This window comes from Gymnoscopelus braueri (genome assembly GCF_963280865.1).
Source record: "Gymnoscopelus braueri genome assembly, chromosome: 15".
NCBI classification, from domain to species: Eukaryota; Metazoa; Chordata; class Actinopteri; order Myctophiformes; family Myctophidae; genus Gymnoscopelus; species Gymnoscopelus braueri.
Genome location: NC_137620.1, coordinates 15157535 through 15171647, shown reverse-complemented (window position 1 = coordinate 15171647; position 14113 = coordinate 15157535). Strand labels below are relative to the sequence as shown.

The following is a 14113-nucleotide window of genomic DNA, read 5'->3' as shown; positions in this document are numbered from 1 at the left end:
CACACACACACACACACACACACACACACACACACACACACACACACACACACACACACACACACACACACACACACACACACACACACACACACACACACACACACACACACACACAGGCATTTTCGTCTATGTATAAATCAGGAAGGAACATCTCCAACCCCTAAACCTAACCTCTGAATGTCTAATCTGAACCATAATCTTTTCCAAACCGTACGCCTAACTCCTCAAATATTATGTTTAACCCTAACACAACCATTTCTCTTGTGTAGGACCAGGAAAATTCTCCTCACACACGCTGTCTATTTCTCAAATTCTACTATATACTTGTAAGGACATTTGGCCCACACGAGCATAGTAAGTAAACACTCTGATAAAACACACACACACACACACACACACACACACACACACACACACACACACACACACACACAAACACACACTGCAGGGGGTAGGAGGCAGGGCAAAACAGAAAGTTCTTGAACCGAGAACTTTACGAGAACTTTCTGGTTCCCAGTCGGCTGCTCTGCCTAGCATAATCTACAGTACAAGCTCATAGCGCAGAACTTTGCCGCGCTATGAGCTTGTATATCCGCTATTTTTTAATAGCCAAAGAAATCTTAAAATGACACAGATGCGTTCCCGGATTGAATGGGTTAAGCCAGTCAAAATGTTCAACACAAATGTCTGCATCTGCAACTAACTTGACGTGTCACCGGGCTTTCCACACTCGTGGAACAATTAACTTTTGAGGAAGCGTCCAAGTTTCGTTCCCGTTCACCAAAAGTAACGAATCACGTCAAAGAAATCCCCCGAAATCAACACTTCTAACTGCTACGGATGAGCGGGTTGGTGTGAATGGATGGTTGATGAGCATGGCTGCCTCCACCGTCGGTGTGTGAATGTGTATACAGCATTAGCATATAATGTGTAAAGGCTCTATCTGTGTCGTTGATGGCTGCATGTGAATTACACCGTAAAGCACTTTGAATGTTCAATGGTCGGAAAGACAAGAAAGGCAACCAGGCACTATATGAATGCAGTCCATTTACACCGGGAGACAGACACTTACACAAACACACACACACACACACAGGCCACAGAGGAAAACGTGCAACACACTATATAAATGAAGTCAATTTACACTGGGGCGTGCACGCACGCACACACACACACACACACACACACACACACACACACACACACACACACACACACTGCTGTTAATGCTGTGAACTATCCCAGGGGGTAAAAACCAAAAACCTTCTTTAATCAAGACCAGAGTGGTATGTGAGTGCACGTGTGTGTGTGTGTGTGTGTGTGTGTGTGTGTGTGTGTGTGTGTGTGTGTGTGCGTGTGTGAGTTGTCCCCTATGGGCAATATCCAGCATGAGAGTGTGTGCTTGAGGAAGAGGTCTTAAGGAATGTGAAGAATGCCTATTGTTCAGTGTGGAACAGGCAGTGATGGGGGTGGGGGGAGAGGACAAAGGGGGGGCAGACTATTGTTTTTCATGGTCTTTTGGCACCACAGACCACAGTTTTACCCCAGTCTCCAGGGACCCAGTGGTGAAACATTCTAAACAAGGGGGATAAGTGTGTGTGTGTGCGTGCATGCGCATGTCTCTGTCTGTAAGGGGGAAAAATCTGAACAGTATGAATTTGGGCATGAACATTTGCGCACACATGTGTGTGCGTGCGTGCGTGCGTGTCTTTCCATAGATAGATACATAGACCTTTATTGATCCCACGGGGGGAAGTCAGTCGCCAGAGGGGGCACGGCAGTTACGGTACAGATAGAGATTAGAAGTACCTGTAAGATACAGCCGGGTCAAACATTCCATCTTTGCCTGCAGGAAAAATTCTAAACAGGATGAATACGTGGGTGTTTGCGTGTGCGTGCGTGTGCGAGTGTGTGCATGTGTATGTGTGGATCGCGCGTACACATCTGTCTGTCTGTGGTGGGCACCCACAGACCTCTCTCTGACAGCGTCTCTAACAAGTCTACTTGGAAAAAAAGGAACTTTGAATTGACTCAGCATGTAGATTAGGTAGAAACATTTATGGCTGGAATACAACAGAGCATAAAACAAAAGGACAACAATAGAATATAATAGAACTACTATCCTTTTAACCGCATGAACCCCTCGTGTCCCCGTTCCGGAGGCATGTCATAATAGGTGAACATTCTGCGGAAATAGGGGAACATTCGTCTAAAGTGGCAGATCTACAAGCACACAACTCATCACATTTGACGTGTTGTAAGCTTGTAGATTGGGTATTTTCAGGGAAGATATTTGGTGTAGAGGGAAAAGGGGGGGAGGGACCAAGTATAGACCCTTGGGGGACCCCGGTCAATGAAGTATAGGGTTTAAAGTGGTTACGGTTGCAAAGGGAGTCTGTCTTTGTCATATAAAACACCAATGAAGTATTTTAATAAAATGTAATAAATACAGAACCGTGGGTCCTATTTGTGTCGTTTTAGTCCTGTCTTGTTGTGTCTTCAATACCTTTCAGTGTGTGTGTGTGTGTGTGTGTGTGTGTGTGTGTGTGTGTGTGTGTGTGTGTGTGTGTGTGTGTGTGTGTGTGTGTGTGTGTGTGTGTGTGTGTGTGGAGTGACTTCATTTAACTAAACTTTAGACTAAAATCCCAACTGCACCTCCAGTCTCACCTGTCTTTGATCTGCCCTCCTCCTCCTCCTCCTCCTCCTCCTCTCCCTAACCACCGTGCGACGGCATAAATGTTTAGCTGAAGCCCAGATGAAAGACCTATGTTGAATAAAAACCCTGTTTACCCCGTCACAACATCAAAAAGATACCATCTCGTCATCTCGTTTAATTAGCTGGTTTCATTTCACGTTTCAAGCTACCGGTGGTTGAGTGTGTGAGCGAAGGCAGGGAGGGGTGGGTGGGAGGGGAGTGCCGCGTGTCCAACCAGTGGTGTAAAGTAACTAAGTACATTTACTCAAGTACTGTACTTAACACATCGGGTGCCAAACACGGTCTGAACCGTGTTTGCGCAGAGTAGCGGTCCGGTGCCGAACACGGTCCAGACCGTGAAATATGTCTTTTTGTTTTTTTCGTTTTTCTCCACACGGGCGGGGCTAGAGCAGCTCTGGGAGTACCCATTGTGATCTTGAGAAGGATAGGCCAGATAGATCACCGGAAAAACAAAAACATGGCTGCCATCCACTTCCTGTCTATTTCCTTCTTTAAAACACCTATATCTCCGAATCTGTTTCCGGTGGGGAAAACCGGTCATGCGCGATGCGCGATCCCCCCCCATTGTAACTCGCGAGTGAAATGTTATCGTTCCAGGCTGTAGCCAGGGTCATCGCGCAACATGAATGGATGTTTTTTTTTACATGGATTTGCTCCTCGTGGAGTCTAGAGCTTTAAACAGCAAAGCGCAGTCAATGGGGAGAATGCTGGCACCCAACGTAAGTTGTTATGAAAAAATGCTGGCACCCAATGTGTTAAGTACAATTTTGAGGTATTTTTTTTACTTTACTGGAATATTTCCAATTTTCTGTGCTTTTACTTCTACATCTCAAGAGGCAAATATTGTACTTTTTACTCCACTACAATTATTAGAAAACTTTGTAGATTTTGATTATTATTACAAAACATATTTACCCACTTCAGCCCTATATACAGCCCTATATACATTTTGAAAATAGCCGATCTACAAGCTCACAATGCGTCGCGACGCATTGTGTACTTGTAGATCTGCTATTTTCAAAAATACATTTGAAAACTTGAAATGGGACATTCTGCATAATGAGTACTTTCTACTTTTGGCACTTTAAGAACATTTTGACACCAATACTTTTGTACTTTTACTCTTTTGAATTCCGGACTTTTACTTGTAACAGAGTATTCCTACATAGCAGTATTGATACTTTTACGTATATATATGAGTACATTTTCCACCACTGTGTCCAACATCGATAGTGTTTGTAGGCTTTGTAAGTTTTCTTGAGAAAAAAGGGGAAAGATCACCTCTCCCTTTGTTTCTGAGGTTCTGGGAGTATTTTCTGCCTCGTTCGCCCTGTAATTTGACATTTTTTTCCTCACGTCGGTTTAGATTTGCGACTTGGATTTGTTTTCATAAAGTCGACTGGCGGGGCTGAAACGGGATACGGTATGTGGGTCATGTGCGGCTGTACGCATGATGACATAGCATATAATAAAGAATAGGGCAGTGCGGCTGGGGCGTGGGCATAACATAGTGTACATAGACCACGAGTTGTTGTTGATATGTCCATGCTGATATGCAGTATATGCATTTGTGTTGTATTTGACAGTTGGCAGCACACACCCCGCTGGTGTTATCTTTAGTGTGTGACTGGAAGCACGGAGAGAGAGAGAAAGAAAGAAAGAGAGAGTGGTACACAGGCTTTGGCAGGGATTTGATCAAATCTTCAGTGCTCATTTTAAGACCAGGAACGCATCTGTGTCATTTTAAGATTTCTTTGTCTATTCAAAAATAGCAGATCTACAAGGAGGTGGCCTCCCTGCTCCTCCACTGAGAAATGTAAACCCTGGGTAGGACACCTACTGGTTGGCAATGTCCATAAAGTTAATTGAAGCAGACAGACGGCACACCAGGCTGGACACACTAGATCCTTATTGTAGTTTGGACATCGTCATGGACATTAAACTTATGGACTGTGGGATTAACATTCTTTACTGTGGGTCCGGCAACAGGGAGTTTGTGCCATTACAGGGAAAAAGCCTATTCGATACTGTGAAAATGTATTGCATACGGTAACTCAAAAATAACAAATATATGATCAGCTTCATACACACACATGTGAAGACAGACACATTCAACACGCCACAGACGCATCCATTAAGTCAGACGCGTAAACACCACAGACGCGCACATACACGTATAGTAGGACAATACACACAAACACCACAGACACACACATACATGGAGACAGACACGCAGACACAAAAACAATAAGAGTATTATGAGCCATTTCCTATTCCGTCAACAGCTGTAAATAAATATTGTTTAGTCTGTCAGGTCGCGTTAAACCACTGACACACACACACACACACACAAAGAGAGAGCTACCACAAGTAGGCCTGTGCTGGAGAGGAAGTAGGGAGCTGAAACATTGGGAGGAACAGGAAATGATGTGATAGTTGAAGAATGTTCCTTTTGCCTATACTCAGCAGCCCACTGTGAGAACGCGCGCACGCACACGCACACACACACTTAAAAATTGCAATTTAATGTTAATGTTACAATATGGAATTGATTACAGAGTGGCATTCTGTGACTTGTTGCTTATGAACACAACTTGACTAGATCTCACAGAAAACGTCACTCCTCCTCATTCCCATCCTCTCCTCCCATTCTCGCCAACGGGTGGCAACTCAACCCCAGATGTACTCCCGTGTTGTTAGGAGCCTTGTCAGCTTAGGCTGTAACTTTCTTTATTTCAGAACTATGCGGCCACCATTATTGTTTGGATAGTTTTGCTGCGTTGACACCGGCAGACACAAAAAGATACAAAGATACAAAGCTACACAGCATATTTGTAGCTGAAGTCGAAACCAGCTTAACGTTTTTGTAGATTTGTTGCTTTTGGAGCAGCTACAAACGTTGGTTTTATCTTTGCATCTTCATGTTTCAGGCTTCCATTGAAAAAGAATGGGAACCTGTACCTTTGTGACCGCAGCATTTAGATCCCATATCCGTGAGGTCAACTTGTGTCCAGAAACATTGGGAACATTCATAAATAAGCAATACAGCCAAAAGGCACACAGGGTCATTTTAGATCCTTTTGTTCATAGAATTATTATTACATTCTCCACTTCCACTTACCAAGTCCACACCAATTCTTAGTCCACACAGTCCACTCCACACCAATGATTAGCAACGCAACGAGTTGCACCTTGCAACCAGTTGAAGCGGTCTGAAGTTAACTGCCCCTTCGCAGTGAAAAGGGGCAGTTTGGGGATTCTGTTGCGAGTGGTTGCCGTTGCAACTTGTTGCGTTGCTAATCATTGGCGGGGACTGGGCTCTAAGATATGCAATGTTAACAATGATTGCAATGTATTGCATCGTGAACGGAGTGGCAATATCCTGTTCCATATTATGACAAACAGGAACACAGATGCAAAAGTCGTCAGGCATTCATACATTTCACTTCACACACAACAAGATAAACATGCAGATTGCAGACACGCAAGCATACAGAGTATGTGCGTGCGTGCGTGCGTGCGTGGATGTGTATAACCCTGTTATATCTACACACCAAAGGACAAGCATGCATGCAGACACAGAGAAAAACATGCAAGTGTGCGTCCATGCGCACACAAAGGTGTGCACACACACACACACACATGCATACATTCCCATTAGAACTTCGTTCAACAAAGGCTTCGTGAAAACAGGAAGCACTTTGAGGAAGCATTTCCAGGTTGGGACAACAAAACATCCTCCACATTCCATCCCTTCCAGAAATATATTGTATTATTACAATTAAAAAAAAACATAATTCACCTCAAACACACTGTTACAGTCTAAAATTCCTCTAGTGCTAAATTAGCCATGTCCAGACTTTCTGGGAAAGGCCAAAAGGTTGAAATGTTGCATGCATGGTGAACTCTGCATATACGCCTACATATTTTCAAAATCACGTATGTCCATATACAGTGGTGGAAAGTACAGTAACTAAGTACATTTACTCAAGTGCTGTACTTATGTCCAATTTTGAGGTATTTTTTACTTTACTGGAGTATTTCAAATGTTTTGATACTTTCATAAATAAGAAATACAGGCAAAAGACATACAGGATAATTTTAGATCCTTTTGTTCATAGAATTATTATAGAATTCTCACTTCCACTTACCAAGTCCACACCAATTCTTAGTCCACAGTCCACACCAATGATTAGCAACGCAACAAGTTGCTAATCTATGTGTGTTAAACGTACAGTTGAGCCACATCGTGCATCAAATCTACTCTGCACCCCCCTGCTGTCTCTTGCCTTTTCCTTTTCTTGCCCCCCTCTCAATTATAAAAAGCTATTTCTCCCAAGCAGTCATACAAACAGAAGGGATACTGTGCAAAAAGGGAAATCTTATTGAGTAATGCTACGCGGGGCTGCCAAGACAAGCACACAGGGCCAAACAAATCCCTGCAGATACATTGGATCAGTCTGCACTGTTAACTGGCTTTTAATTGAGCTTAAAATAACAGTTAGTTGTGGCAGGCGCACGCAATTTATAAGACTTATAATGGATACGAAGAGAAGTTTGTGTGTGTCTGAACACACCTACACTACATTTTATAGCCCGGTGGTTCTCAAAAGTGGGGTCCGGGGACCCCCAGGGGTCCTTGGGAGGGCACCAGGGGGGTCCCCAGCAAAAGTAGTAAATATAGCGTCAAGATCATTTTAACCACTTTATCCATTTACTGTTGGCTATTCAAAAATAGCAGATCTACAAGCTCGCTTGTAGATCTGCTATTTTTGAAAAATATTGAAAACGTTGAAAACATTTTGTTTTTAGAACATAAATCTTCTCTTCTGGGGGTCCCTGGCACAAACCTTTTAGATGGGGTCTGCGGCGAAATACATATCAATTTGGGGGTCCTTGACATGAAAAGGTTTGAGAACCACTGTTATAGCCTACACACGTACACACACAAACTACACATAAGTGATGCATACACAGTACACACTACACTTTACACTAGATTGTGTGCAAACACTAGCATACTGTCCATAACCTAATACAGTGGTTCTCAAAGTGGGGTCCGGGGACCCCCAGGGGTCCTTGAGGGAGTTCCAGGGGCTCCCCGGCTAAATGATTGGTAACTGAGTGTACAAATGGAACCAAATGGACCTGTATTTGGACACTCTCAGAGTTATGGGGGTCCTTGGCCTGTAATAAATGGTAAGCTGAGGGTCCTTCCTTGAAATTAAACAAGTTTTGAGAATCGCTGCCATGTTGGGTGTAGCTTGGCCAGATGCCATCTTGGAAAGACCTGGTCACCGTGGTGATGATGGAAGAAAGAGGGTTCCACACACACACACACACACACACACACACACACACACACACACACACACACACACACACACACACACACACACACACACACACACACACACACACACACACACACACACACACACACACACACACACACACACACACACACACACACACACACACAAATATGACTGGGGTCCTATGTACATCCAAACACCCTGTATCAACCAATCCCCACACACCCCAGCTCTGTACCAACCAATCCCTAGACCCCAGCTCTGTATCAACCAATACCCAGACCCCAGCTCTGTACCAACCAATCCCCACACCCTATGTCTGTATCAACCAATCCCCTTCCGTTTTATACTGAGGTGGCTACAAGCCTTGGCTCCACAGTCAAAGGGGACCTGTTCCACTATAAATAATATATAACCATAGAAATGCTGCCAAACGCACCAATATATGAACACTTCATCCTTCCTGGCCTGGCAGAGTGTGTGTGTGTGTGTGTGTGTGTGTGTGTGTGTGTGTGTGTGTGTGTGTGTGTGTGTGTGTGTGTGTGTGTGTGTGTGTGTGTGTGTGTGCGCGTGCATGTGTGTGTTTCTCCTGGCAGCAGGAGTGTTTAATCCCTCCAGAAGGTTCCATGTTCCACCAGTAATAACAGGTTTCTTCCAGGCTGTGACGTGACTGGCAGAGATTCGGGGTCAAAGGGCACCGCGATCCCACCCACCGACTCACAATCGGTTATTAGTGTCAGCGAGTGTCAATCACAGCGAGTCTAATTCATATAATGATGACTTATAGTGACTATACTGTTCCTGGCTAAACAGAGAACTGATCAAAACTCACAGGCGCGCACACACATGCACACAGAGTCTGTGTGTGGTGGGAAACCCCTCTCAGGCAGACATAGGCTACATACCAGACACTGACACACAAACTGGACTTCACAGGGTCAGGGTATGATGCTCATTACTGTTAGCATTCCAACAGTGTCTGTCTTCTGTGTGTGTGTGTGTGTGTGTGTGTGTGTGTGTGTGTGTGTGTGTGTGTGTGTGTGTGTGTGTGTGTGTGTGTGTGTGTGTGTGTGTGTGTGTGTGTGTGTGTGTGTGTGTGTGTGTGTTGTGTGTGTGTGTGCACTGGACAAGGGTCTACCCTCTCCAAACTACACTGGCTTAGTGGAACGGTTAATGTGATATTAATGCCAGATGAGGATATATTACTTCACACAGCTGTCACAAGCTGTCAGAATAAACAAAATAATCACTGATAAAAGAGGAGAAGAGAAGAGAAGAGAAGAGAAGAGAAGAGAAGAGAAGAGAAGAGAAGAGAAGAGAAGAGAAGAGAAGAGAAGAGAAGAGAAGGGACAAAAACAGCAACTAAATAAGAATAGTTAATCTGCTGCACTGCCAACCCCTGCCACCGAGGGGCGGTAGGTAGCATGGAAAACATGCTCTAGTCTAGAGTAGACTACCAGTCCATTTGGAATCAGGTTCTCGGCCTCCGCTCATCATTTGAGTCACAGCCAGGGGGCTAACCAACGCCACACTGACCCCAGACCAGCCAGGCGTCCTTCCTCAACACCCTACTGTGAAAGGGAAAGTCCCCCGTCTTCACGATGATGCCAAATGGACTATAGAAGCCAGAATGGAAATATGCCTGCTATTAGTTGTGCTTCCTGAGCCCAGCTAGCAGCCAGGAACTGTGGCAGTCTGGCTGGGAAACCTAACTCCTTCTACAAGTGCATACACAGTCAAATAAATCCTCTTTAATCCATTAAGACCGGGAACTGGGATCTGTGTCATTTTAAGATTTCTTTGGCTATTCAAAAATAGCAGATATACAAGCTCATAGTGCCGCACTATGAGTAGACTGGCTATTTTTGAGAAATCTTAAAATGACAGCTACGTTTCTGGTCTTAAGTAAAACTACAGTGTATAGCCGATACACATTGCGTGTAGGTAGGCGATTGGCAAAAACATTTTTTGGGGGGCGGGGTGCATTTTGGTTCACCCAATGTCCAGTGTATGTGCAGGGTTGTTAAACAAATGCACAACTTTTTTTAATCACAGACAGGTGCGGCGCCCAAAGCGATGTGGGGGGGGAGCGCACGAGCGAGCAAGCCACTAGGTGGCGCGGGCCCGCACTGAGACACTTTTTCAGATTCCAGTTTGGTGACATCCTACTGGCAAGTCTCCCACTTGCTCACTAAATGCCCCTGATGATTCAAAACAAACATTTGGCGCACGCACGCGCGCGCACGCACGCACGCGCGCGCACGCACGCACGCACGCACGCACGCACACGCACACACACACACACACACACACACACACACACACACACACACACACACACACACAGGGGTGAAATCAGACACACCCTTAACCGGCTGAGTTTGTCGGCTTCCTGTTTGACACCGTTGGAGGTCAAAGGTTCCTTCCTGAGACACATTCTCCACATCTGAGAAGAAGTGTGTGTGTGCGCGTGTTTATTAAGGATGCTCAAAAGATGCAGATGGCTGCCCTCCTGGTTTCTCTCCTCTCCTATTCTCTCCACCCTTCCTCTCCTGTCCTCTATACCCTTCCTTCCTCTCCTCGACTCCTTTCCTTCCTCTCCCCTCCTCTCCTACTCCCTTGTCCTTCATTATCTTCCTTCCTTCCCACGGCTACTGGGTAAAAACAAGACGTCAGCCCATCGAGGTGGTGCAATATTAAGATATGCAGCTGTGAGACACATCCACGTTTGGGAACAATAAGCAATAAGCAGCGTTGCCTTTGAAGTCAGCAACTATTCACAGGACATTTTGTGTCTATTAGTGCGTCAATTATTTTGTGCGTGTGTGTGTGTGTGTGTGTGTGTGTGTGTGTGCCGACATCCACTTGCAAGTTGGTGCTTTTTAGTGCATATGCATGTGTGTGTGTGTGTGTGGGTGTGTATGTATGTATGTATGTGCCGACATCCACTTGCACGTTGGTGCTTTTTAGTGCATATGCGTGTGTGTGTGTAATGCATATGCGGCGTACAATTTCTACCATTAATTTTCAATGGAAGCCAGCGGCATGATACATCCGATACTTGTAAAGCTACAAAATGAAGTTGAGCTGGCTTCAACTTGACACTAGCAGCTACAAAGCTACAAAAATACCAAGTGTCGTATCACCATTTCCACTCACCATCTCCCTCCACAATATAAATGTGGAAAACAAATAATTTCCATCAGCCAGTTTCCCGCTATTTTTAACCCAAGCCTTTATATTTTCGCTCGTTGAACGAACACTTGATGACGTCAACGAGCGTGTTGCACAACACATCAACTGTGACTTGGCCTCAGATATGCTGCGTTGCTTTGTACTTTTGTAGAGCCAGTGTGAACGCAGCATAAGAGTGTGTGTGTGTGTGTGCGTGTGCGTGTGTGTTTACCTTCTAACGGTAATCTTCAGTATCCTGTAGGACCCTTTGATAAGGATGAGAGCTTCTTGTCTGCTACCGTAGAGGGCGGAGCCATTTATGTTAATGAGCTCGTCTCCCACCTTCAGCTTCTTGCACTGGGCAGCCTTTCCTCCGTCTTCAATCTACAGAGAGAGAGAGAGAGACAAGAATAAGAAAATGTTAAATAATTATGTTATATGAAAAGTATAAGACATACGTTACCAAAAAAACTGTTTAAATGGTAGATTATTATAGGGTGTATATCATGTGTCATGTATGTTGGAGAAGCATATGAAATGGATACCTTGAGACACAGAGAAACCATTCATGGTATACAAAGCATATAGACACATTGGTGTGAAATATGTGCAGACATATTTCAACAAATATGTGTGCACATATTTCACAGGATCATCTGAACACATTCATTCACATTCCCATCCCAGGTTAAAAAAATGAAAGAAAAAGAGCAGGAAATCCCAATTTTTATTTTTACATTGGTGTGAAATATGTCCAAGGAACAGAACACATTCATTCCCATCCCAGGTAGAAAGGAGAAAAAAAAGGAACAGGAACTTCCTACTCTTTTTTTATTTATTTTTTGTACCTGGGATGGGCAGAGATATCAAACAGAGGGGTGGAGGAGATGAAAAGAGGAAAAGGGAAAAAATGATGAGGGAAGAAGAAAATGAACGTAAGGGAAGAAGAAAATGAACGTAAGAGAGGAAGAGAGAGAGACAGAGAGAGAGAGAGAGAGACAGAGACAGAGAGAGAAGAGACGGAGACAGAGAGAGAAGAGACAGAGAGATGTATTGAATGAAAGAGAGAAAGGGGCATACTGTAGGTCATTCTGGACTGGCAAAGTGAAGATAGATGACCACAAACGCATTTTTAAGACTGGAAGATGGACAAAGTCACACGCTTTTAACCCTGACCCAGACCGTTTCTCATGTAAAACCGTCACATTTGGACCCCAGAGACATTTTCTTGCCGAGCGGGGTCTGTTCCCACGGCAACGGTGCCCCCACAAAACATGTCCAACGTCCAACACATTCTGTACCAAAACATCCACACAAAAAGCCAGCAAATTCCACTGTAATGGGTTCTGGTTTCAGTGTGTGTGTGTGTGTGTGTGTGTGTGTGTGTGTGTGTGTGTGTGTGTGTGTGTGTGTGTGTGTGTGTGTGTGTGTGTGTGTGTGTGTGTGTGTGTGTGAAAGTGAGACCGTGTGTGTGTGTGCAGTGCACGTAACGTCTGTATGCAAGCACGATTAGTGTGATTGTCCGAATGCACGCGGGATTTTGTTATTTTCTCGTTTGCATGTTCGTGTCTTCAACACACTGTTATGTTCATGCTTCACTTCCTTGTGTGCGTGAGTGAGTGAGTGAGTGAGTGAGTGAGTGAGTGAGTGAGTGTGTGTGTGCGTGTGTGAGAGTGTGTGTGTAGCTTACAGTAGTAGTGTGCGTTGTGTCACAGGCAGAGCCTGTTGTGAATGTACTGTATTTGTGGAATGTTTTGGTGCGGTCGTCGTTGGGGCTAAAGGGGAGGGCAAGAGACGAGTGTGGTGGTACTGTGGTGTTTGTTAGGTCGCGCACCATACACAACTCAAACAGACACACACGGATAGACGTACAGAGTTTCTTTCTGCCCCCCCCCCTTACTACTCAATAGGGATGAGACAAAAACTGTGGTTAATCCATTCAATCCGGGAACTCTGTCATTTTAGATTTCTTTGGCTATTCAAAAAGTTCATAGTGCGGCACTCGAACTTGTAGATCTGCTATTTTAGAAAAATCTTATATTTGAATATATATATTTTTAAAGCAAACTTTGTAACTCAAATCTTTGCTTCTGGGGGTCCCTGGAACAAAATATTTTGAGATGGGGGTCCACGGCCAAATACATATCATTTTGGGGGTCCTTGACATGACAAAGTTTGAGAACCACTGATATAGAAACATAAGTTTTTTTTTTTAAACTGTAAGGATTTAGAAGACATTTGTAGAATATATATTCAAAGATTTGCAAAAAAAAAACCAATTTTTTAAAAATAGCAGATTTACAAGCTCATAGCGCTATGAGTTTGTATATCTGCTATTTCTTAATAGCCAAAGAAATCTAAAATGACAGATGCGTTCCCGGATTGAATGGGTTAAACAGTGACAGAGACAGAGAAAATGAGTGGCTTTGATTAAAAAACAGCTACAGACAAGAAGATGGTTTTGTTTATCTGTCCGTTTTACGGGGGTGCCGTTTCAGTCCGTGGAGCTGGCGGGCGTTCAGAGCCCGCTGTCACTGTCGGCGGATCGGAACCGAGCCTCTTTAAACTTAACAAGGCGACTGCACAATTAAATCTCCCTCCCCAAGAATGTGCACCGTCGTCCACAACACACAACCGACTGCAGTTTACACAAAAGAACAAGAGGCCTATAGGATGGATGTTTCAGAAGACTCTCTGGAATATGGTTCACATGAAGGGTTGGGACCCGAAAACCGGAGGGACCGTAGGAACCGGATCCAACGTTGAGGAGAACCCCGGAATCGGTTCCGTCACATTCGGAAACGTTTCATGTCAAGGACCCCCAAAATGATATGTATTGGGCCGCGGAGCCCCATCTCAAAATATTTTGTTCCAGGGACCCCCAGAAGCAAAGATTTGAGTTACA

The 14113-nt window shown here is 44.4% G+C and overlaps 1 protein-coding gene across 1 annotated transcript in view; it reads right to left on the bottom strand.

Moving 5' to 3' along the window:
- The window catches only part of shroom4 (shroom family member 4), a 92989-nt gene that overhangs the window by 49360 nt on the left and 29516 nt on the right, over positions 1-14113 (bottom strand). Inside the window, exon 2 of the mRNA XM_080452136.1 lies at positions 11441-11592. Within this exon, the coding sequence (XP_080308262.1) occupies positions 11441-11592 (152 nt within the window). The remainder of the gene's footprint in view (positions 1-11440; positions 11593-14113) is intronic.